Source organism: Oncorhynchus gorbuscha, linkage group LG15 (assembly GCF_021184085.1).
Source record: "Oncorhynchus gorbuscha isolate QuinsamMale2020 ecotype Even-year linkage group LG15, OgorEven_v1.0, whole genome shotgun sequence".
Lineage (NCBI taxonomy): Eukaryota > Metazoa > Chordata > Actinopteri > Salmoniformes > Salmonidae > Oncorhynchus > Oncorhynchus gorbuscha.
In genome coordinates this window covers 83,183,179-83,207,203 of record NC_060187.1, presented here as the reverse complement: position 1 = coordinate 83,207,203, position 24,025 = coordinate 83,183,179, and the positions used below count along the sequence as shown (strand labels likewise).

Here is a 24,025-nt window from a genome sequence, read left to right as displayed (position 1 = left end):
CCTCCTTCTTCCACATCCTCAGTCCTTCCTCCACCTTTCTCCCTCCTCCTCTCTTCTGCTTCCACATCCTCAGTCCCTCACTCCTCAGCAGGAGAGAAACAGCAGGAGAGAAACAGCAGGAGAGGAGCAGCAGGAGAGAAACAGCAGGAGAGGAGCAGCAGGAGAGAAACAGCAGGAGAGGAGCAGCAGGAGAGAAACAGCAGGAGAGGAGCAGCAGGAGAGAAACAGTAGGAGAGGAGCAGCAGGAGAGAAACAGCAGGAGAAAAGCAGCAGGAGAGAAACAGCAGGAGAGAAACAGCAGGAGAGGAGCAGCAGGAGAGAAACAGCAGGAGAGGAGCAGCAGGAGAGAAACAGCAGGAGAGAAACAGCAGGAGAGGAGCAGCAGGAGAGAAACAGCAGGAGAGGAGCAGCAGGAGAGAAACAGCAGGAGAGGAGCAGCAGGAGAGAAACAGCAGGAGAGGAGCAGCAGGTGAGAAACAGCAGGAGAGGAGCAGCAGGAGAGAAACAGCAGGAGAAAAGCAGCAGGAGAGAAACAGCAGGAGAGAAACAGCAGGAGAGGAGCAGCAGGAGAGAAACAGCAGGAGAGGAGCAGCAGGAGAGAAACAGCAGGAGAGGAGCAGCAGAAGAGAAGCAGCAGGAGAGAAACAGCAGGAGAGAAACAGCAGGAGAGGAGCAGCAGGAGAGAAACAGCAGGAGAGGAGCAGCAGGAGAGAAACAGCAGGAGAGGAACAGCAGGAGAGAAACAGCAGGAGAGGAAAGGAGAGAAACAGCAGGAGAGGAGCAGCAGGAGAGAAACAGCAGGAGAAAGCAGCAGGAGAGAAACAGCAGGAGAGGAGCAGGAGAGAAACAGCAGGAGAGAAACAGCAGGAGAGGAGCAGCAGGAGAGAAACAGCAGGAAACAGCAGGAGAGAAACAGCAGGAGAGAAACAGCAGGAGAGGAGCAGCAGGAGAGAAACAGCAGGAGAGAGCAGCAGGACAGCAGGAGAGGAGCAGCAGGAGAGAAACAGCAGGAGAGGAAGCAGGTGAGAAACAGCAGGAGAGAAGCAGGAGAGAAACAGCAGGAGAGGAGCAGCAGGAGAAACAGCAGGAGAGAAACAGCAGGAGAGAGGGAGAAAACAGCAGGAGAGGAGCAGCAGGAGAGAAACAGCAGGAGAGGAGCAGCAGGAGAGAAACAGCAGGAGAGGAGCAGCAGAAGAGAAGCAGCAGGAGAGAAACAGCAGGAGAGAGGAACAGCAGGAGAGGGAGCAGCAGGAGAGAAACAGCAGGAGAGAAACAGCAGGAGAGGAGCAGCAGGAGAGAAACAGCAGGAGAGGAGCAGCAGGAGAGAAACAGCAGGAGAGGAGCAGCAGGAGAGAAACAGCAGGAGAGGAGCAGCAGGGAGAGAAACAGAGGAGAGAAACAGCAGGAGAGGAGCAGCAGGAGAGGAGCAGCAGAGAGAAACAGCAGGAGAGAAACAGCAGGAGAGGAGCAGCAACAGCAGGAGAGAAACAGCAGGAGAGAAACAGCAGGAGAGGAGCAGCAGGAGAGAAACAGCAGGAGAGGAGCAGCAGGAGAGGAGCAGCAGGAGAGGAGCAGCAGGAGAGGAGCATCAGGAGAGAAACAGCAGGAGAGGAGAGGCAGGAGATAAACAGCAGGAGATAAACAGCAGGAGAGCAGGAGAGGAGCAGCAGGAGAGAAACAGCAGGAGAGGAGCAGCAGGAGAGAAACAGCAGGAGAGGAGCAGCAGAAGAGAAGCAGCAGGAGAGAAACAGCAGGAGAGAAACAGCAGGAGAGGAGCAGCAGGAGAGAAACAGCAGGAGAGAAACAGCAGGAGAGAAACAGCAGGAGAGAAACAGCAGGAGAGGAGCAACAGGAGAGAAACAGCAGGAGAGGAGCAGCAGGAGAGAAACAGCAGGAGAGGAGCAGCAGGAGAGAAACAGCAGGAGAGGAGCAGCAGGAGAGAAACAGCAGGAGAGAAACAGCAGGAGAGGAGCAGCAGGAGAGGAGCAGCAGAAGAGAAACAGCAGGAGAGAAACAGCAGGAGAGGAGCAGCAGGAGAGAAACAGCAGGAGAGAAACAGCAGGAGAGAAACAGCAGGAGAGGAGCAGCAGGAGAGAAACAGCAGGAGAGAAACAGCAGGAGAGGAGCATCAGGAGAGAAACAGCAGGAGAGGAGCATCAGGAGAGAAACAGCAGGAGAGGAGCATCAGGAGAGAAACAGCAGGAGAGAAACAGCAGGAGAGGAGCATCAGGAGATAAACAGCAGGAGAGAAACAGCAGGAGAGGAGCAGCAGGAGAGGAGCAGCAGGAGAGGAGCAGCAGGAGAGGAGCAGCAGGAGAGAAACAGCAGGAGAGGAGCAGCAGGAGAGGAGCAGCAGGAGAGGAGCAGCAGGAGAGGAGCAGCAGGAGAGGAGCAGCAGGAGAGAAACAGCAGGAGAGGAGCAGCAGGAGAGGAGCAGCAGGAGAGGAGCAGCAGGAGAGAAACAGCAGGAGAGGAGCAGCAGGAGAGGAGCAGCAGGAGAGAAACAGCTCCAGGCCGCAACACACACACACACACACACACACACACACACACACACACACACACACACACACACACACACACACACACACACACACACACACACACACACACACACACACACACACACACACACACACACACACACACACGTCACAGACACAGCCATATGCACACACACACACAGCCATACACATGCACATGTACACACACACCTCTCTGCGACCCCGCACTATCAGTGAATGACATGTTTTCCATCACTAAATCACATGCCAGGCAGAGAGCAGGAGAAAGCATGCAGGTATACTACTGGTCACACACAGACTGCTGGACCACAGACTCCTGGAGCACAGAGAGACTACTAGTCCACAGACAGACTACTAGTCCACAGACTACTTGACCACAGACAGACTCCTGGAGCACAGAGAGACTACTGTACCACAGACAGACTACTAGTCCACAGACTACTTGACCACAGACAGACTACTGTACCACAGCCAGACTACTGGACCACAGACAGACTACTGGACCACAAATAGACTACTGGACCAGACATACTACTAGACAAGACAGGCTACTGGACTACAAACAGACTACTGGACCAGACATACTACTAGACAAGACAGGCTACTGGACTACAAACAGACTACTGGACCAGACATACTACTAGACAAGACAGGCTACTGGACTACAAACAGACTACTGGACCAGACATACTACTAGACAAGACAGGCTACTGGACTACAAACAGACTAGTGGACCAGACATACTACTAGACAAATCAGGCTACTGGACTACAAACAGACTACTGGACCAGACATACTACTAGACAAGTCAGGCTACTGGACTACAAACAGACTACTGGACCAGACATACTACTAGACAAGTCAGGCTACTGGCCCACAGACAGACTACTGGACCAGACATACTACTAGACAAGTCAGGCTACTGGCCCACAGACAGACTACTGGACCAGACATACTACTAGACAAGTCAGGCTACTGGCCCACAGACAGACTACTGGACCAGACATACTACTAGACAAGACAGGCTACTGGACTACAAACAGACTACTGGACCAGACATACTACTAGACAAGACAGGCTACTGGACTACAAACAGACTACTGGACCAGACATACTACTAGACAAGTCAGGCTACTGGACTACAAACAGACTACTGGACCAGACATACTACTAGACAAGTCAGGCTACTGGACTACAAACAGACTACTGGACCAGACATACTACTAGACAAGTCAGGCTACTGGCCCACAGACAGACTACTGGACCAGACATACTACTAGACAAGACAGGCTACTGGCCCACAGACAGACTACTAGTCCACAGACAGACTACTGGCCCACAGACAGACTCAGTTGGTCATGTTGAGTGGATGGAAATATGGCCCTTTTACTGAGGCCTGATTTTCAAAAGGTTTGATAAATGCTGCTATTCAAACCTGGTAGCTTTGTCTCTATGCCTATTTACTAAATATACGGAGACATAGGCAGAGTCAGACACATGGCTTAATTGTTGGCATCATAGTTGATTCATTTAAACATTGTTTTGCTATTTTAGGTCAACAGACATTTTAATTTCCCCCTCAATATCAACTGAGGATATTGTGATAAATGAAATCACAGCACAGGCTGCCAAGTGATGGGAAACTGCTGTACCCCACATCCTCCCCAACTGCCCCTCCCTTTATTTTCTAGCTCATCCATTGCTCAGCACCAACCTGGACTCAGGGGTAGACATAACATATTAAATGTAATCCAAAAGATTTACTGGAATGATATGCTACGTTTCATATGGTACAGTGGCTTGTGAAAGTATTCACCCCCCCCTTGTCTTTTTCCTATTTTGTTGCCTTACAACCTGGAATTCAAATGTATTTTTGGGGGGTTTGTATCATTTGATGTACACAACACGCCTACCACTCTGAAGAAGCAAAATATTTTTTCTTGTAAAATAAACAAAAAATACGACAAAAAAATTGAGAACTTGAGCATACATAACTATTCACCCCCCAAGGTCAATACTTTGTAGAGCCACATTTTGCAGCAATTACAGATGCAAGTCTCTTGGGGTATGTCTCTATAAGCTTGTCACATCGAGCCACTGGGATTTTTGCCCATTCTTCAAGGCAGTACTGCTCCAGCTCCAAGTTGGATGGGTTCTGCTGGTGTACAGCAGTCTTTAAGTCATACCACAGAATCTCATTTGGATTGAGGTCTGGGCTTTGACTCGGCCATTCCAAGACATTTAAATGTTTCCAACAGGTTAAACCAGTCGAGTGTTGCTTTAGCAGTATGCTTAGGGTCATTGTCCTGCTGGAAGGTGAACCTCCGTCCCTGTCTCAAATCTCTGGAAGACTGAAACAGGTTTCCCTCAGAAATGTCCCTGTATTTAGCACCATCCATTATTCCTTAAATTCTAACCAGTTTCCCAGTCCCTGCCGATGAAAAACATCCCCACAGCTTGATGCTGCCACCACCATGCTTCACTGTGGAGATAGTGTTCTCTGGGTGATGAGAGGTGTTGGGTTTGTGTCAGACATAGTGTGTTCCTTGATGGCCAAAAAGCCCCCAAAATTCTGGCCACTCTTCCTTAATGCCCAGCTCTGTGGAGTGTACGGCTTAAAGTGGACATATGGACAGGTACTCCCATCTCCTCTGTGGAGCTTTGCAGCTCCTTCAGGGTTATCTTTGGTCTCTTTGTGTCCTCTCTGATTAATGCCCACCTTGCCTGGTCCTTGAGTTTTGGTGGACGGCCCTCTCTTGGCAGGTTTGTTGTGGTGCCATATTCTTTCCATTTTTTAATAATGGATTTAATGGTGCTCTGTGGGATGTTTAAAGTTTCAGATATAAAAAAAATAAAAAAAACTGGTCTGTACTTCTCCACAACTTTGTCCCTGACCTGTTTGGAGAGCTCCTTGATCTTCATGGTGCCACTTGCTTGGTGATGCCCCCTGCTTAGTGATGTTGCAGAATCGGGGGCCTTTCAGAACAGGTGTATATATACTGAAATCATGTGACAGATCATGTGACACTTAGAATGCACACAGGTGGACTTTATTTATATAATTATGTGACTTCTGAAGGTAATTGATTGCACCAGATCTTATTTAGGGGCTTCATAGTAAAGGGGGTGAAAACATATGCACTCACCACTTTTCTGTTTTTTTGTTTTGTTTTTGTTTTGATTTTTGAAACTAGTTATTTTTTACATTTCACTTCACCAATATGGACTATTTTGTGTATGTCCATTATATGAAATAAAAATAAAAATACATTTAAATGACAGGTTGTAATGCAACAAAATAGGAAAAAATGCCAAGGGGGATGAATACTTTTGCAAGGCTCTGTATGTAATTAATTAGTGGATTTCGATCATCATATGATACCTTACAAATTGCAATTTGTACAATATGTTATTATTACAATTTATACAATATTTTACAAAATTGCAAAGCTATCATATGTTTCAAATTCCCAATTTGTTTTCACTAACATTAGTTAGGTGGCTAACAGAAACATTACCTAGGCTACAGTTTAGGGTTAAGGTTAGGAGTTAGATTAAGGGTTAAGGTTAGGGTCAAGGAAAGGGTTTAGCTAACATGCTAAATAGTTGCAAAATAGATCAAAGTCATAAGAAGTTGCAAAATTGGTAATTTGTTAAAATGCTAAAGTTGTCCGTGATGAGATTCGAAATGCAACTTTTGGGTTGCTATACTTTTGCGTTATATTTCCACCCATCAACCTTCAAATTAAACCACCCATCCACCCAGACCAACCACCCTACTTTAGTTTTTGCCTTAAGTAACCTTCTGTCTTATGTAACCACACCAAACATAACATGACAGATTTGAGTATCCCGGATTTACATTTACTATGTTACGTCTAGTCTATGAGTCCAGGCTGTTAGCACAACACGGACAGCCAATCCCGCTCGGCTCGACTCCTAAGTATACCTGGAGATTTTAGACACGGATAAAAACTATGTCTGTACTGAGAAGACCTGACGGAACCATGACAGGTACCGAGTGAAGAATTAATAACGGAATATCAAGAAGAGTACACTGCGTCTGTTCCGGAGGCGTTCGAGGTTCGAGTGAACACCTTTTGGTTCGGAGCGCACACATACTCACGCATCTGAGCAGCGATGGGCGCTTGGACGCTGCTGCTGTGCCTACTCGCCATTGTGAGAGGTGAGTAAATTGTCTGTCGAGGCTTTGTTAATGGCTCGCCGGAGTCGGGAATGATGCGCTTTTGTGTGGCTCTTCTCGGTACGACCACGAGGTGCTGAAAGCACCATACATTAGTCTTCTATAGATTTAATGGAAGGATGCTTTGAGGGAGGGATAGTTGGATAAAGGGAGAGGAGAAGACAAGGTATAGATAATGACTGTTTCATTGCTGTGTCACCATCGTTCTCCTAACGTCTCTGTGTGAGTACGTACTAGGCTACAACGGAATGATGATGTTAGGGAGAAATGATACATCATAACTGCATTACGTTATGCGCTCAACTGGGGTGATCTTTTATGACAACATTACTGAAGGCAACCAGGAAGACAATATTTATCTTTATGCTACGCGTTCATATATTGTAGAATGCAATACAATGGAGAAGGTGAGTTCCCCTCCTACAATAAAAGACGCGTTGAATCCTATACCCAAGCAGTCCATGGTTGATATGTCTTCTTTTCTATTGAGAGAATGTTTTTCCCATCGACATATCCTTTTAGTCTATATTTCTTATCCAGTATAATGACGTTACATGACTGATAATGGAAGATTATGTGCCACTGTATAGCTGGCCTGGCTTATAGTACACAGATCAAGTAACATTATCACCCTAGTGTGGGATCCAAGGTTAGATGTATGATTTACACACACACACACACACACACACACACACACACACACACACACACACACACACACACACACACACACACACACACACACACACACACACACACACACACACACACACACACACACACACACACACACACACACTACATGCACACGTGGCAGCAGGTAGCCTAGCGGTTAGAGCGTTGGGCCAGTAACTGAAAGGTTGCTAGTTAGAACTGAACAGACAAGGTAAAAAAATCTGTTGATGTGCCTTGGAGCAAGGCACTTAAACCTAATTGCACCAGGGTCACCGTTGGTAATGGCAGACCCTGGCCGTGACTCCACTCTCCGAGGGTGTCTCAATATGGACGTGTACTTGTGTGAAATAGGACAAATATAAGCACTCACATGGCCCACACATACACACAAACACACATACACCCATACACACAAACACACATACATACAGACAAACACACATACACCCCCCCTACCTACACAAACACACATACACCCCCTACCTACACAAACACACATACACCCCCTACCTACACAAACACACATACACCCCCTACCTACACAAACACACATACACCCCCTACCTACCACAAACACACATACATCCCCCCTACCTACACAATTGAGCCCCACAGTGGACGCGTCATAAAACCGAGAAGTCAAACATGGAAATGGTTCGCTCTCGTGTAAATCTCTCTCAGACAAGGATACTTTTATCGATATATTCAGCTCTATTTACTCTCGGATTCCAAAATGCTAATTAGCATCAAGTAGACATCATGACTACAAATCCCTGCAAGCTCTTGCACGTAGACTACAAATCCCTGCAAGCTCTTGCACGTAGACTACAAATCCCTGCAAGCTCTTGCACGTGGACTACAAATCCCTGAAAGCTCTTGCACTTCATCTCTAGTTGACACGTTTGTTGTCAGCCAGCTATATGAAGAAGTTGGCATGGTGTTAGAATGCACTGCTGTATTAAAGCAATTGAGAACTAACGTGTTGACATGTTCTGTTGCCGATTCAAAGCCAGATGAACTCATTGCAGAATGTATCCATAATCATGAATAAATAAGCATATTGTTTTTACCAGAATGCAACAGTCGCCCATCAATCACGTCAAACACCTGTGAGAGCAAAATTACAAGATGGTGTTATAATACTGTTATTGCATCAAATGGTTGTTTTGTGGAATATAATAGGGGTCTTATAACACTGTCATCTGGGCATGGTCTTCTGAATTGGGCCTCTGGGGGCTCAATGCTGACTGTGGATTTACCATGCCTTTGGTGATAAAACCTAAAGAATGCATTCCATAGCATGAGTTGGTGTTTGTGTGCTGGGAGGTACCAGGATAGAGATGGCTCCGGTATGGATAATGATGAGAGGAACTTTGTTTTTGGGGGCCAGACCCTGGTTTCCGCACAATGAGAACAGTCTTTACAGCAGATACTGTCTGCTGTGAATTGTCAATTTATTTTATGCATATCATTATGACCTATACCACACATCTGTTGTTTGTCATGTAGACTAAGGGGGTGTATCTTTGCTATAAAAGAGCTTTGTTTCCTTTGTGTCGGGGCTCTCAACGAATCATATAAGGGTGGTTCGTTGACCAGCCATCACTATTGCAGGGTACTGACATCATTAACTTGTGTGTGTGGTGTGACCTGCTTTCCTTATTAATAAGTGAATTAAGATTAGTTTGTGTAAATCTGACTTGTGTGATGAGTTTGTCTCTCCTCATTTGATAATAAAGAAATAACCACCACACATCTTAACTCCAACAATTCAATTGTTTTAATGAAATAGTAAACAATGCATGCATGTGCCTTTTATACATAACTTATAAACACCTGAATGTAAGTAAAGATGAAATTATTTCTTCATCAATGCCAGAAACCTGGGACATCGAAGATCACCATATGAACTAGTATTCCTATCAGAGAACAACACACAGATTCTTCTGATTTTAGACCAGCACAAATAACACCATGTAAAACAGCATATTGTAAATTTTGGTTGGTGAGTTACAAATGTAGAAACAACTGAAGGTGTAAGGTAGCTTTTATAGAAAATACTAGGTCAACTCCAGCTGAATGAGAAACACACCTAACAGACTCAAAACAAGGAAGCCATGCCTAAACACAGCTATATCAACACCCTTCTAGTGTAACAGGTCCATGTAGCCATGCCTAAACACAGCTATATCAACACCCTTCTAGTGTAACAGGTCCATGTAGCCATGCCTAAACACAGCTATATCAACACCCTTCTGGTCAATGTAACAGGTCCATGTAGCCATGCCTAAACACAGCTATATCAACACCCTTCTAGTGTAACAGGTCCATGTAGCCATGCCTAAACACAGCTATATCAACACCCTTCTAGTGTAACAGGTCCATGTAGCCATGCCTAAACACAGCTATATCAACACCCTTCTAGTGTAACAGGTCCATGTAGCCATGCCTAAACACAGCTATATCAACACCCTTCTAGTGTAACAGGTCCATGTAGCCATGCCTAAACACAGCTATATCAACACCCTTCTAGTCAATGTAACAGGTCCATGTAGCCATGCCTAAACACAGCTATATCAACACCCTTCTTGTGTAACAGGTCCATGTAGCCATGCCTAAACACAGCTATATCAACACCCTTCTAGTGTAACAGGTCCATGTAGCCATGCCTAAACACAGCTATATCAACACCCTTCTAGTGTAACAGGTCCATGTAGCCATGCCTAAACACAGCTATATCAACACCCTTCTAGTGTAACAGGTCCATGTAGCCATGCCTAAACACAGCTATATCAACACCCTTCTAGTGTAACAGGTCCATGTAGCCATGCCTAAACACAGCTATATCCATGTCAATGTAACAGGTCCATGTAGCCTAAACACAGCTAGCTATATCAACACCCTTCTTGTGTAACAGGTCCATGTAGCCATGCCTAAACACAGCTATATCAACACCCTTCTAGTGTAACAGGTCCATGTAGCCATGCCTAAACACAGCTATATCAACACCCTTCTAGTGTAACAGGTCCATGTAGCCATGCCTAAACACAGCTATATCAACACCCTTCTAGTGTAACAGGTCCATGTAGCCATGCCTAAACACAGCTATATCAACACCCTTCTAGTGTAACAGGTCCATGTAGCCATGCCTAAACACAGCTATATCAACACCCTTCTGGTCAATGTAACAGGTCCATGTAGCCATGCCTAAACACAGCTATATCAACACCCTTCTGGTCAATGTAACAGGTCCATGTAGCCATGCCTAAACACAGCTATATCAACACCCTTCTGGTCAATGTAACAGGTCCATGTAGCCATGCCTAAACACAGCTATATCAACACCCTTCTGGTCGTTGTAACAGGTCCATGTAGCCATGCCTAAACACAGCTATATCAACACCCTTCTAGTGTAACAGGTCCATGTAGCCATGCCTAAACACAGCTATATCAACACCCTTCTAGTCAATGTAACAGGTCCATGTAGCCATGCCTAAACACAGCTATATCAACACCCTTCTAGTCAATGTAACAGGTCCATGTAGCCATGCCTAAACACAGCTATATCAACACCCTTCTAGTCAATGTAACAGGTCCATGTAGCCATGCCTAAACACAGCTATATCAACACCCTTCTAGTCAATGTAACAGGTCCATGTAGCCATGCCTAAACACAGCTATATCAACACCCTTCTAGTCAATGTAACAGGTCCATGTAGCCATGCCTAAACACAGCTATATCAACACCCTTCTGGTTGTTGTAACAGGTCCATGTAGCCATGCCTAAACACAGCTATATCAACACCCTTCTAGTGTAACAGGTCCATGTAGCCATGCCTAAACACAGCTATATCAACACCCTTCTAGTGTAAGAGGTCCATGTAGCCATGCCTAAACACAGCTATATCAATACCCTTCTAGTGTAACAGGTAAATGTAGCCATGCCTAAACACAGCTATATCAACACCCTTCTAGTGTAACAGGTCCATGTAGTCATGCCTAAACACAGCTATATCAACACCCTTCTAGTGTAACAGGTCCATGTTGCCGCTATCAATTGTGGGCAGCACCTTTACCATTGCATTCAGTCTGAACCGCAGCATGAGCAGGAGGACAGAATTTACATAGGTGAAAGAAAGGTAGTAAAAACAGTACACCACAACACTTTTAAATGTGTTTCTGAGTCTAGATATAATCAAATCAGGAGAAGAACAAGTAAAGGAAGCAGCATAGGGAAATTGGGTGAACGTAGGGTGGTTTTACAGCGATAAGATGGAGAGTTAAAAGGGTCTGAAGTTGAGGGACCATGGGGCATGAAAGGCATAGTGTGGAATAAGGGGTAGCTAGAGGGATGGTTGGCCATGGAATAAACATAAAATGTGGTGCCGGTGTGCTTCAACACCCCTTTAGGTTGTTGTTACCCCATGTCCAGTCATACTCGGGGCCTCAGAGTGTGTCCCTCGCCATCCTTCCGTCTTAGTTGCAGAATTCAAATCGTGGTCATTGTGTGACATTAAAGACAATGAGTCATCACAGCATTTCCACAAATTGAGCCATAGACAATAGCATTGAGGACAGCATTTAGTTGACAACATGGTGGTTTATACTATGTCTACTTGTGTGTGAATGATGGAAGAATCTTACCCCAGCTGTAGGTCCATTTGAGTGTGTGTGGCCACTTAGGCCTGCACATCAACCAGTACTGGGTCCATTTGAGTGTGTGTGGCCACTTAGGCCTGCACATCAACCAGTACCACTGGGTCATTTCCATTTGAGTGTGTGTGGGTCCATTTGAGTGTGTGTGGCCACTTAGGCCTGCACATCAACCAGTACCATTTGAGTGTGTGTGGCCACTTAGGCCTGCACATCAACCAGTACTGGGTCCATTTGAGTGTGTGTGGCCACTTAGGCAACCAGTACTGGGTCCATTTGAGTGTGTGTGGCCACTTAGGCCTGCACATCAACCAGTACTGGGTCCATTTGAGTGTGTGTGGCCACTTAGGCCTGCACATCAACCAGTACTGGGTCCATTTGAGTGTGTGTGGCCACTTAGGCCTGCACATCAACCAGTACTGGGTCCATTTGAGTGTGTGTGGCCACTTAGGCCTGCACATCAACCAGTACTGGGTCCATTTGAGACTTGTAATGCTTTTGCTTTCAAAGTGCTGCTTCAAATTTCTTCAGGTCTGCATATATACTGTGCAAAAGTATAAACACAACATGTAAAATGTTGGTCCCATGTTTGATGAGCTGAAATAAAAGATACCATACATGTTCCATATACACAAAAAGCTTATTTCTCTAAAAAGTTTGTTTACATCCCTGTTAGTGAGAATTGATCCTTTGCCAAGACAATCCAGTCCAGAGTGCAGGGGCACCGGTACCGAGTCAGAGTGCAGAGGCACCGGTACCGAGTCAGAGTGCAGAGGCACCGGTACCGAGTCAGAGTGCAGGGGCACCGGTACCGAGTCAGAGTGCAGAGGCACCGCTACCGAGTCAGAGTGAAGGGGCACGCACCGGTGCCGAGTCAGAGGCAGAGGCACGGTACCGAGTCAGAGTGCAGTGAGTCAGAGGCAGGGGCACCGGTACCGAGTCAGAGTGCAGAGGCAGGTACCGAGTCAGAGTGCAGGGGCACCGGTACCGAGTCAGAGTGCAGGGGCACCGGTACCGAGTCAGAGTGCAGAGGCACCGGTACCGAGAGTCAGGGGCACCGTGCAGAGTGCAGAGGCACCGGTACCGAGTCAGAGTGCAGGGGCACACGGTACCAGAGTCAGAGGCACCGCTACCGAGTGCAGAGTGGAGGCACCGGTACCGAGTCAGAGTGCAGAGGCACCGGTACCGAGTCAGAGTGCAGGGGCACCGGTGAGTCAGAGTGCAGAGGCACCGGTACCGAGTCAGAGTGCAGGGGCAGTGAGTCAGAGGCACCGGTACCGAGTCAGAGTGCAGAGGCACCGGTACCGAGTCAGAGTGCAGGGGCACCGGTACCGAGTCAGAGTGCAGAGGCACCGGTACCGAGTCAGAGTGCAGAGGCACCGGTACCGAGTCAGAGTGCAGGGGCACCGGTACCGAGTCAGAGTGCAGAGGCACCGGTACCGAGTCAGAGTGCAGGGGCACCGGTACCGAGTCAGAGTGCAGGGGCACCGGTACCGAGTCAGAGTGCAGGGGTACCGGCTAGTTGAGGTACATGTAGGTGGGGGCGAAGTGACAATGCATAGGTAACAAACAGCAAGTAGCAGCAGTGTAAAGGGGGGGGGGTAAACGTAAATTGTCCGGTGGCTATTTTTATGAGTTGCTCAGCAGTCTAATGGCTTGGGGGTAGAAGCTGTTAAGGAGCCTTTTGGTCCTTGTTAGTGGAATTTCTAAATTCCTATATGTTTTATAGCCAAATCATTTTCGCACTCGCTCTAGTTCATTAATGAGATGTATAAGTTCATTAATTATGCATGAAGTAGATCGAGACCAGTCTTAAAAGCCAGGTAAACAGCATTTAATTCAAGTGAGTACTAAACACATACACATATTTCCACAGGTTATAAACTGAAAATGACGTCAGCGTTTTCTAAAAGTTCTATCTATTTCACAAGTAGAGGGGCCCTCTACATTTACATTACATTTAAGTCATTTAGCAGACGCTCTTATCCAGAGCGACTTACAAATTGGTGCATTCACCTTATGACATCCAGTGGAACAGTCACTTTACAATAGTGCATCTAAATCTGAAAGGGGGGGGTGAGAGGGATTACTTATCCTATCCTAGGTATTCCTTAAAGAGGTGGGGTTTCAGGTGTCTCCGGAAGGTGGTGATTGACTCCGCTGTCCTGGCGTCGTGAGGGAGTTTGTTCCACCATTGGGGGGTCAGAGCAGCGAACAGTTTTGACTGGGCTGAGCGGGAGCTGTACTTCCTCAGTGGTAGGGAGGCGAGCAGGCCAGAGGTGGATGAACGCAGTGCCCTTGTTTGGGTGTAGGGCCTGATCAGAGCCTGGAGGTACTGAGGTGCCGTTCCCCTCACAGCTCCGTAGGCAAGCACCATGGTCTTGTAGTGGATGCGAGCTTCAACTGGAAGCCAGTGGAGAGAGCGGAGGAGCGGGGTGACGTGAGAGAACTTGGGAAGGTTGAACACCAGACGGGCTGCGGCGTTCTGGATGAGTTGTAGGGGTTTAATGGCACAGGCAGGGAGCCCAGCCAACAGCGAGTTGCAGTAATCCAGACGGGAGATGACAAGTGCCTGGATTAGGACCTGCGCCGCTTCCTGTGTGAGGCAGGGTCGTACTCTGCGGATGTTGTAGAGCATGAACCTACAGGAACGGGCCACCGCCTTGATGTTAGTTGAGAACGACAGGGTGTTGTCCAGGATCACGCCAAGGTTCTTAGCGCTCTGGGAGGAGGACACAATGGAGTTGTCAACCGTGATGGCGAGATCATGGAACGGGCAGTCCTTCCCCGGGAGGAAGAGCAGCTCCGTCTTGCCGAGGTTCAGCTTGAGGTGGTGATCCGTCATCCACACTGATATGTCTGCCAGACATGCAGAGATGCGACTCGAGCCTTCGCGTTATCAGCACGAAGTCAAGGTCAGTCAGTATAAATCAGCATCCTAGACAGTCTGGAGATCGGCCGTTCCTGCCACCTGGAGATTGTACAAATGTATGACCTAAGGAACAGACCTTCATTGTTACTAAACTCCTGACTACATTATATACAATTGGGAATGGGAGCAAGAGAGAGAATTCACATGTACAGTACATTATAGCATTTGGACTAGTCAGTTCTGATTGGAATGTATACATAATTAGTCATTTCAACCATAATTTCCTCTAACAATTCTCCCTTTGATCAAATATTATACATTCAAATCTACATCTAGTTTACATTATATCATAAAAAATGAAAATATTAACCTACTCATACTAACCTTATTATAAAGGTTTATCAGATTATCATATGAATAGACACATAACCAACATTATTATAAATGTTTATCCGACTCTTCACCCATCATTAATCAAATCTAACCTTAACTCCAACTGTTTTTAAACCTATATCAGAATCATAACTCTTCTTTCAGGATTTTCGTTACAATCTTTATTAAAAAACAGTCTAATATTGAAACAAAGTACAATCTAATTCCCCTTCATCTCAGCACGACTCTCATCAACCATAAATTCCCCACAAATGAAAGATCCAGATTCGTCCACTTCCTCTGTAGACATGCCTTCAGTCCTCCACGGGTCAGAAAAGAATCGGCCCATACCGCATCATCTATTGTCATAGATTACTCCAGAGTCCTGGAAATAATAACTTTCATACATACACGCAATCAACCATGTCCGTACAAAACTAACACAGTCACACAGGTGAAGGTAGCCCATAACACAACATTTTTCCATACACACTGTCAACCCAATTTAGTTCAGAGAAGTATCCACCCCAGAGTTTCTGCCAACCCGTGAGCCAGGGTGGTCAAACCAGCTGAGGCTTCGGGCACTGATTCGTCCGGAGCTGTGTTATTTGGGATGTAAGCACAAACATGGTCCTGATTATCACGCATACTTCTCCCTTTTCAGCCATTAACATATATAATGCAATTCTATTCTGTCAGGCCTTCCAGCTGGTTGCTTCAGTCTGTTCTACAAAACCTTTAATAACACCTCTGGTATACCTGTTAAAGCGCTGTTGATTATCATAAATATAATTAATCCAGTCCACGTTCTTGTGAGAGTATAGCCCCGGAAATGCTTAACTCTAATCCTGCTAGGATCTGATTTCTTGCTTTGACTCATCTGGCACCTCCCCTGGAACCCCAATGTTTTCAATGTATACATTGTCATCAAATGACCCAGATGGAGTGCTTCTCTTTTCCCTTTTAGATAACTTCATGTCCTGGTGTCTGAATGAGTGTAAAAGACATCCCCAACGCACATGACCCCACCCAATCTGTGGTTGATAGAATTGTTCCCCCACACAACCACTAGATGTCAGCCCTGGCCCACTTTACATTATTGAAATCCCCAGAGTTCAACCAGCCTGTCAAATCAGACATGATCTCGTCAGTGGTCATATTCTCTGTCCTATTGCAAGTACTAACTTCCCCCACATATTTCCCATGTGTACCGTACCGGGCCAGACAGTAATATTCTCCTCTTGTCACTGTAAAGGGAGGAAGTCTTGATTTAAGGGGAACCTGGGGATATAAATAGTGCAAATCAATACAACTGTCATTATCTGGCATTCCTGCCTTCATGAACAGCTTTACCATACCGACCCAAACTCCTCTACCCAGAACCGTACTAGGGTGTCAACCAAGACCTGGTCATCTCCCTACCACAACCCTTGATCCTCCTTCATTTCTATTTAAAGGGTTAAGCGTATCTTTATACCACTCTACTCTACCTTCTTCCATACTGGGTGAGTGGATTCATATAGCCCTCTCTCCCAATGAGCTATGACCGGTGTCCACGATCAATATGGGAACCTGCACCGATATCTCTTTTATTTTGGAACAAAATCCTCATAGTCTAAACCATGGGTCAAATTACCACTCTCCGCATACTCGAGTAGGACGTGCTGTATCAGGAATATGTCACCCACGATAAGACAGCTCAGACGAACAGCGTCCATGTAAGCGTCCAAGCCCCACCCTCTCCCCTAGAACACATCGCTTAGCAAGAGCAAGACACATCTTCACTTCTATGAAAAACAACTGTGAGGAAAGGACAGGTAAGGTATTTTTCATTTGAGAGATGGCCCCCAGAATTCTGTTAATTCCAGTTCTCCTCTCGAACTTTGTTATTGTTTGACAGTTTCAGGGTGCCTTACCCTCCCGCAGTGCAATCCGGGTAGCTCTTTCAGCTAGCTGTCACCAGGAGTCCTTGGTATGGCCCCCCCAACAGGCCTATGGGACTGGATTGAGTGACTTCACCTGTAGTTCACCTGTAGTGCATAAAATCTTGGACATACAGGTTTGGTTAACAAACAGTTTCTCATTTGTTCTGTTTATTAGCTAAACATTTTTTTAATCAGTTAATTATCCCTTAGGTCACATCCTATTCTAGAACACAATTTACCCATCCCCCCCTTTGTTACCTGGCTCTGCCCAGGTAACAACCTTGCCTTATTCTTAAACAATGACTTAGGTAAGATTTAGTGAATTATCCTTATGTCTGACATCATCATGTAGGAGCCCCCTTTAATTTTCCACATGTCCAATTCTCCCTTGGGCATCCATTCTTGTCAATCCTGTACCAATTCCCTGTCAAGTTTCTTATCTACTTTTATGAACTATCTGCGCTACTTATATATTTTCTTAAATATATATTTTTACCAATTTAAACCTTTTCTCTCATATCTCTCAAATAGCACTAAGCGTCCAAACGTTTGACTTAATCTAAAATCATTGATTTTTAGAAAAAAACATGTCTATGCGCGGCTTTTCTCTAAAGTCCTTACATTTCCTTAATCCATCTATCTTAATCCTAACAATAATCCTAAATCATCACAGATGTCCTATATTCTTGTTAAATGTAATACTATTTTAAAAACTTATAATAATCAATCAAGGTCTAATAAATGCTAACCATATTAAAAATCCTTCCTACACTAACAAGCCCTCTCCTTGGGGACCCTCAGTATTCTATCTGACAATAACATGGGTTTAATATGTGTTGCAAAGTGTGGAATAAAACTTTGGTCATGGAAAACCGAGTAAAGCAGAACAAAGCATTCTATATAACCCATCTGGTCCTCTCAGCTATTCCTATGCTGCACCAGGTGGGCACCATGCCACCCTTCACGACAGGGAGAACAAACATCCATGGGTCATCCTCCCCTGAAAGCATGCTTCACCTCAGCCTCTCCAACTGGAGCATCAAGCAAAGGCATCATGCCTGAAGCCTTCACCACATCTGTAACAGACTTCTTAACACACCCATCATGTCTGTCCTCGTCCTTTGTAGTCCGAGGGTGTAAGTGCCTGCATCAGAGAGCTTAATAGTTTTGATGGTTAGTAGGATTTCATCACCTTTACAAAGTTCAACAGTGCTCCCAGGTTTTCCCCATATCATGGAAAACCTATCCACCTTTGTGGGATCCCCTATGCTATAAGGATACCCTCTTCTCCAATCCTAGAACTGTCCGAAGTCGGTTATCATGTAATCTTCCCCTATTTATTCTCAATGATAAATATGACTTTCTCTCTGTTACAATACCAAATCCCTAATAGCCCATTCAAAAAAACTTCACAGCTAATGTTATAAGACAGAATCCTGAACCACTTTCTCATTTGCGGTTCAAACAGTAATTCTAAACCCTCAACCAAAACTGCTTCATTTCTAATGAATTTACCTTAAAACTAGTAACTCAATATGACCCCATTCGTTATACAAATGACTCTCCCCTGAGGCTGATCAGACCTCAGAAGCCAGTCATGATAAGGTCAAAAGGCCATACCATATTAGACATAAAGAACCCTTTATCCTTACAATAGAAATAGTCACCTGTATAATTCAAACCCATAAAAAAACATCTCATAAGGTTCCATATGTGAGCGTGCCTCTTTAAAATCTCCTTGCACTAAAACAAATCGTTCTAACAGTTGTTTTATATATATATATAATTTGCAGGCCTTTTTCAATTTGGTCGTTTAGAGCTGCTCTCTGTCATGTTTGTCATTTATTATCATGTCTTGTCCCTGTGCTCCCCATTCTATTCGTTTCCCTCTGCTGGTCTTTTTAGGTTCTTTCCCTCTTTCTATCCCTCTCTCTCCCCCTCCCTCTCTCACTCTCTCGCTCTCTCTTCTCTCTATCGTTCCGTTCCTGCTCCCAGCTGTTCCTATTCCCCTAATCATCATTTAGTCTTCCCACACCTGTTCCCGATCCTTTCCCCTGATTGGAGTCCCTATTTATTCCTTTGTGTTCCGTTCCTGTCCCGTCGGTTCCTTGTTTAGTATTCACCATGCTGTGATTGCGTTTCGCCCTGTCCTGTCGTGTTCTTGCTGTGATTGTGTATCGCCCTGTCCTGTCGTGTTTTTTGCCCATCAGATGCTGCGTGTGAGCAGGTGTCTCTGTCTACTACGGCCTGCGCCTACCAGCGACCTGCAGTCTGTGGCCGCTTCTCCAGTTATTCCCCTCTACAGACTAGAGGATTTCTGTTATTCCCTGTTTGGACTTAAATAAACTCTGTTTCTGTTAAGTCGCTTTTGGGTCCTCATTCACCTGCATGACAGAAGGAACCGACCAAGGAATGGACCCAGCGACTTCAGACGCTCGTTACACTGCCGTCAAGATCCAAGGAGCCATGCTCGGCAGACATGAGCAGGAATTGTCTGCTGCTCGCCATGCCGTGGAGAACCTGGCCGCTCAGGTTTCCGACCTCTCTGGACAGTTCCAGAGTCTACGTCTCGTGCCACCTGTTACTTCCTGGCCTGCCGAGCCTCCAGAACCTAGGGTTAATAACCCACCTTGCTACTCCGGGCAGCCCACTGAGTGCCGCTCCTTTCTCACGCAGTGTGAGATTGTGTTCTCTCTCCAACCCAACACATACTCTAGAGAGAGAGCTCGGGTTGCTTACGTCATTTCACTCCTTACTGGCCGGGCTCGAGAATGGGGCACAGCTACCAGAACTTTAAAGAGGAGATGATTCGGGTTTTTGACCGTTCAGTTTTTGGTAGGGAGGCTTCTAGGGCCCTGGCTTCCTTATGCCAAGGTGAACGGTCCATAACGGATTATTCTATTGAGTTTCGCACTCTTGCTGCCTCTAGTGAGTGGAACAGCCGGCGCTGCTCGCTCGTTTTCTGGAGGGACTCCACGCAGTGGTTAAGGATGAGATTCTCTCCCGGGAGGTTCCTTCAGATGTGGACTCTTTGATTGCTCTCGCCATCCGCATAGAACGACGGGTAGATCTTCGTCACCGGGCTCGTGGAAGAGAGCTCGCATCAACGGTGTTTCCCTGCTCCGCATCGCAACCATCTTCCTCCTCTGGCTCTGAGACTGAGCCCATGCAGCTGGGAGGGATTCGCATCTCGACTAAGGAGAGGGAACGGAGGATCACCAACCGCCTGTGCCTCTATTGCGGAGTTGCTGGACATTTTGTTAATTCATGTCCAGTAAGAGGCCAGAGCCCATCAGTAAGCGGAGGGCTACTGGTGAGTGCTACTACTCAGTTCTCTTCATCTAGATCTTGTACTACTATGTCGGTCCATCTACGCTGGACCGGTTCGGGTGCTACATGCAGTGCCTTGATTGACTCTGGGGCTGAGGGTTGTTTCATGGACGAAGCATGGGTTCGGAAACATAACATTCCTTTCAGACCGTTAGACAAGCCTACGCCCATGTTTGCCTTAGATGGTAGTCATCTTCCCAGTATCAAATTTGAGACACTACCTTTAACTCTCACAGTATCTGGTAACCACAGTGAGACTATTTCTTTTTGATTTTCCGTTCACCGTTTACACCTGTTGTTTTGGGTCATCCCTGGCTAGTATGTCATAATCCTTCTATTAATTGGTCTAGTAATTCTATCCTATCCTGGAACGTTTCTTGTCATGTGAAGTGTTTAATGTCTGCCATCCCTCCCGTTTCTTCTGTCCCTACTTCTCAGGAGGAACCTGGCGATTTGACAGGAGTGCCGGAGGAATATCATGATCTGCGCACGGTCTTCAGTCGGTCCCGAGCCAACTCCCTTCCTCCTCACTGGTCGTATGATTGTAGTATTGATCTCCTTCCGGGGACCACTCCTCCTCGAGGTAGACTATACTCTCTGTCGGCTCCCGAACGTAAGGCTCTCGAGGATTATTTGTCTGTGTCTCTTGACGCCGGTACCATAGTGCCTTCTTCTTCTCCGGCCGGGGCGGGGTTCTTTTTGTTAAGAAGAAGGACGGTACTCTGCGCCCCTGCGTGGATTATCGAGGGCTGAATGACATAACGGTTAAGAATCGTTATCCGCTTCCCCTTGTGTCATCAGCCTTCGAGATTCTGCAGGGAGCCAGGTGCTTTACTAAGTTGGACCTTCGTAACGCTTACCATCTCGTGCGCATCAGAGAGGGGGACGAGTGGAAAAAAGTTTAACACTCCGTTAGGGCATTTTGAGTACCGGGTTCTGCCGTTCGGTCTCGCCAATGCGCCAGCTGTTTTTCAGGCATTAGTTAATGATGTTCTGAGAGACATGCTGAACATCTTTGTTTTTGTCTATCTTGACGATATCCTGATTTTTTCTCCGTCACTCGAGATTCATGTTCAGCACGTTCGACGTGTTCTACAGCGCCTTTTAGAGAATTGTCTCTACGTAAAGGCTGAGAAGTGCTCTTTTCATGTCTCCTCCGTTACTTTTCTCGGTTCCGTTATTTCCGCTGAAGGCATTCAGATGGATTCCGCTAAGGTCAAGCTGTCAGTGATTGGCCCGTTCCAAGGTCACGTGTCGAGTTGCAGCGCTTTTTAGGTTTCGCTAATTTCTATCGGCGTTTCATTCGTAATTTCGGTCAAGTTGCTGCCCCTCTCACAGCTCTTACTTCTGTCAAGACGTGTTTTAAGTGGTCCGGTTCCGCCCAGGGAGCTTTTGATCTTCTAAAAGAACGTTTTACGTCCGCTCCTATCCTCGTTACTCCTGACGTCACTAGACAATTCATTGTCGAGGTTGATTCAGAGGTAGGCGTGGGAGCCATTCTATCCCAGCGCTTCCAGTCTGACGATAAGGTTCATCCTTGCGCTTATTTTTCTCATCGCCTGTCGCCATCTGAGCGCAACTATGATGTGGGTAACCGTGAACTGCTCGCCATCCGCTTAGCCCTAGGCGAATGGCGACAGTGGTTGGAGGGGGGCGACCGTTCCTTTTGTCGTTTGGACAGACCATAAGAACCTTGAGTACATCCGTTCTGCCAAACGACTTAATGCCCGTCAAGCTCGTTGGGCGTTGTTTTTCGCTCGTTTCGAGTTTGTGATTTCTTACCGTCCGGGTAGCAAGAACACCAAGCCTGATGCCTTATCCCGTCTGTTTAGTTCTTCTGTGGCTTCTACTGATCCCGAGGGGATTCTTCCTTATGGGCGTGTTGTCGGGTTAACAGTCTGGGGAATTGAAGGACAGGTTAAGCAAGCACTCACGCACACTGCGTCGCCGCGCGCTTGTCCTAGTAACCTCCTTTTCGTTCCTGTTTCCACTTCTGGCTGTTCTTCAGTGGGCTCACTCTGCCAAGTTAGCTGGTCATCCCGGTGTTGGAGGCACTCTTGCGTCTATTCGCCAGCGCTTTTGGTGGCCGACTCAGGAGCGTGACACGCGCCGTTTCGTGGCTGCTTGTTCGGACTGCGCGCAGACTAAGTCGGGTAACTCTCCTCCTGCCGGTCGTCTCAGACCGCTCCCCATTCCTTCTCGACCATGGTCTCACATCGCCTTAGACTTCATTACCGGTCTGCCTTTGTCTGCGGGGAGGACTGTGAGAGCCGCCAATAAACGCAGGATTAAGAGTCCAAGGTATTGTTGCGGCCAGAGAGTGTGGCTTTCCACTCGCAACCTTCCTCTTACGACAGCTTCTCGTAAGTTGACTCCGCGGTTCATTGGTCCGTTCCGTGTCTCCCAGGTCGTCAATCCTGTCGCTGTGCGACTATTCTTCCGCGACATCTTCGTCGCGTCCATCCTGTCTTCCATGTCTCCTGTGTTAAGCCCTTTCTTCGCACCCCGTTCGTCTTCCTCCCCCTCCCGTCCTTGTCGAGAGCGCACCTATTTACAAGGTACATAAGATCATGGACATGCGTTCTCGGGGACGGGGTCACCAATACTTAGTGGATTGGGAGGGTTACGGTCCTGAGGAGAGGAGTTGGGTTCCGTCTCGGGACGTGCTGGACCGTTCACTCATCGATGATTTCCTCCGTTGCCGCCAGGATTCCTCCTCGAGTGCGCCAGGAGGCGCTCGGTGAGTGGGGGTACTGTCATGTTTGTCATTTATTATCATGTCTTGTCCCTGTGCTCCCCATTCTATTCGTTTCCCTCTGCTGGTCTTTTTAGGTTCTTTCCCTCTTTCTATCCCTCTCTCTCCCCTCCCTCTCTCACTCTCTCGCTCTCTCTTCTCTCTATCGTTCCGTTCCTGCTCCCAGCTGTTCCTATTCCCCTAATCATCATTTAGTCTTCCCACACCTGTTCCCGATCCTTTCCCCTGATTGGAGTCCCTATTTATTCCTTTGTGTTCCGTTCCTGTCCCGTCGGTTCCTTGTTTAGTATTCACCATGCTGTGATTGCGTTTCGCCCTGTCCTGTCGTGTTCTTGCTGTGATTGTGTATCGCCCTGTCCTGTCGTGTTTTTTGCCTTCATCAGATGCTGCGTGTGAGCAGGTGTCTCTGTCTACTACGGCCTGCGCCTACCCGAAGCGACCTGCAGTCTGTGGCCGCTTCTCCAGTTATTCCCCTCTACAGACTAGAGGATTTCTGTTATTCCCTGTTTGGACTTAAATAAACTCTGTTTCTGTTAAGTCGCTTTTGGGTCCTCTTTCACCTGCATGACACTCTCTCCCCAAAGTTATAATCCCAGGAGGCCTCTAAAAGTGAGACACCACACACCTAACTCCCATTCACTAATGCTACCTCGAATCAGAAACTCAATAAGTGAACTATAACTAAAACCTAATGATAATTCCCCTTTGACTCAA

At 46.7% G+C, this 24,025-nt stretch overlaps 1 protein-coding gene across 1 annotated transcript in view; it reads left to right on the top strand.

Annotated features, from left to right (window-relative positions):
• The first annotated feature begins 6,445 nt into the window (after positions 1 to 6,445).
• LOC123998240 (neuronal acetylcholine receptor subunit beta-2-like) overlaps positions 6,446 to 24,025 on the top strand; it is a 58,576-nt gene continuing 40,996 nt past the window's right edge. Inside the window, 1 exon segment of the mRNA XM_046303276.1 lies at positions 6,446 to 6,711. Within this exon segment, the coding sequence (XP_046159232.1) occupies positions 6,666 to 6,711 (46 nt within the window). The 5' untranslated portion in view covers positions 6,446 to 6,665.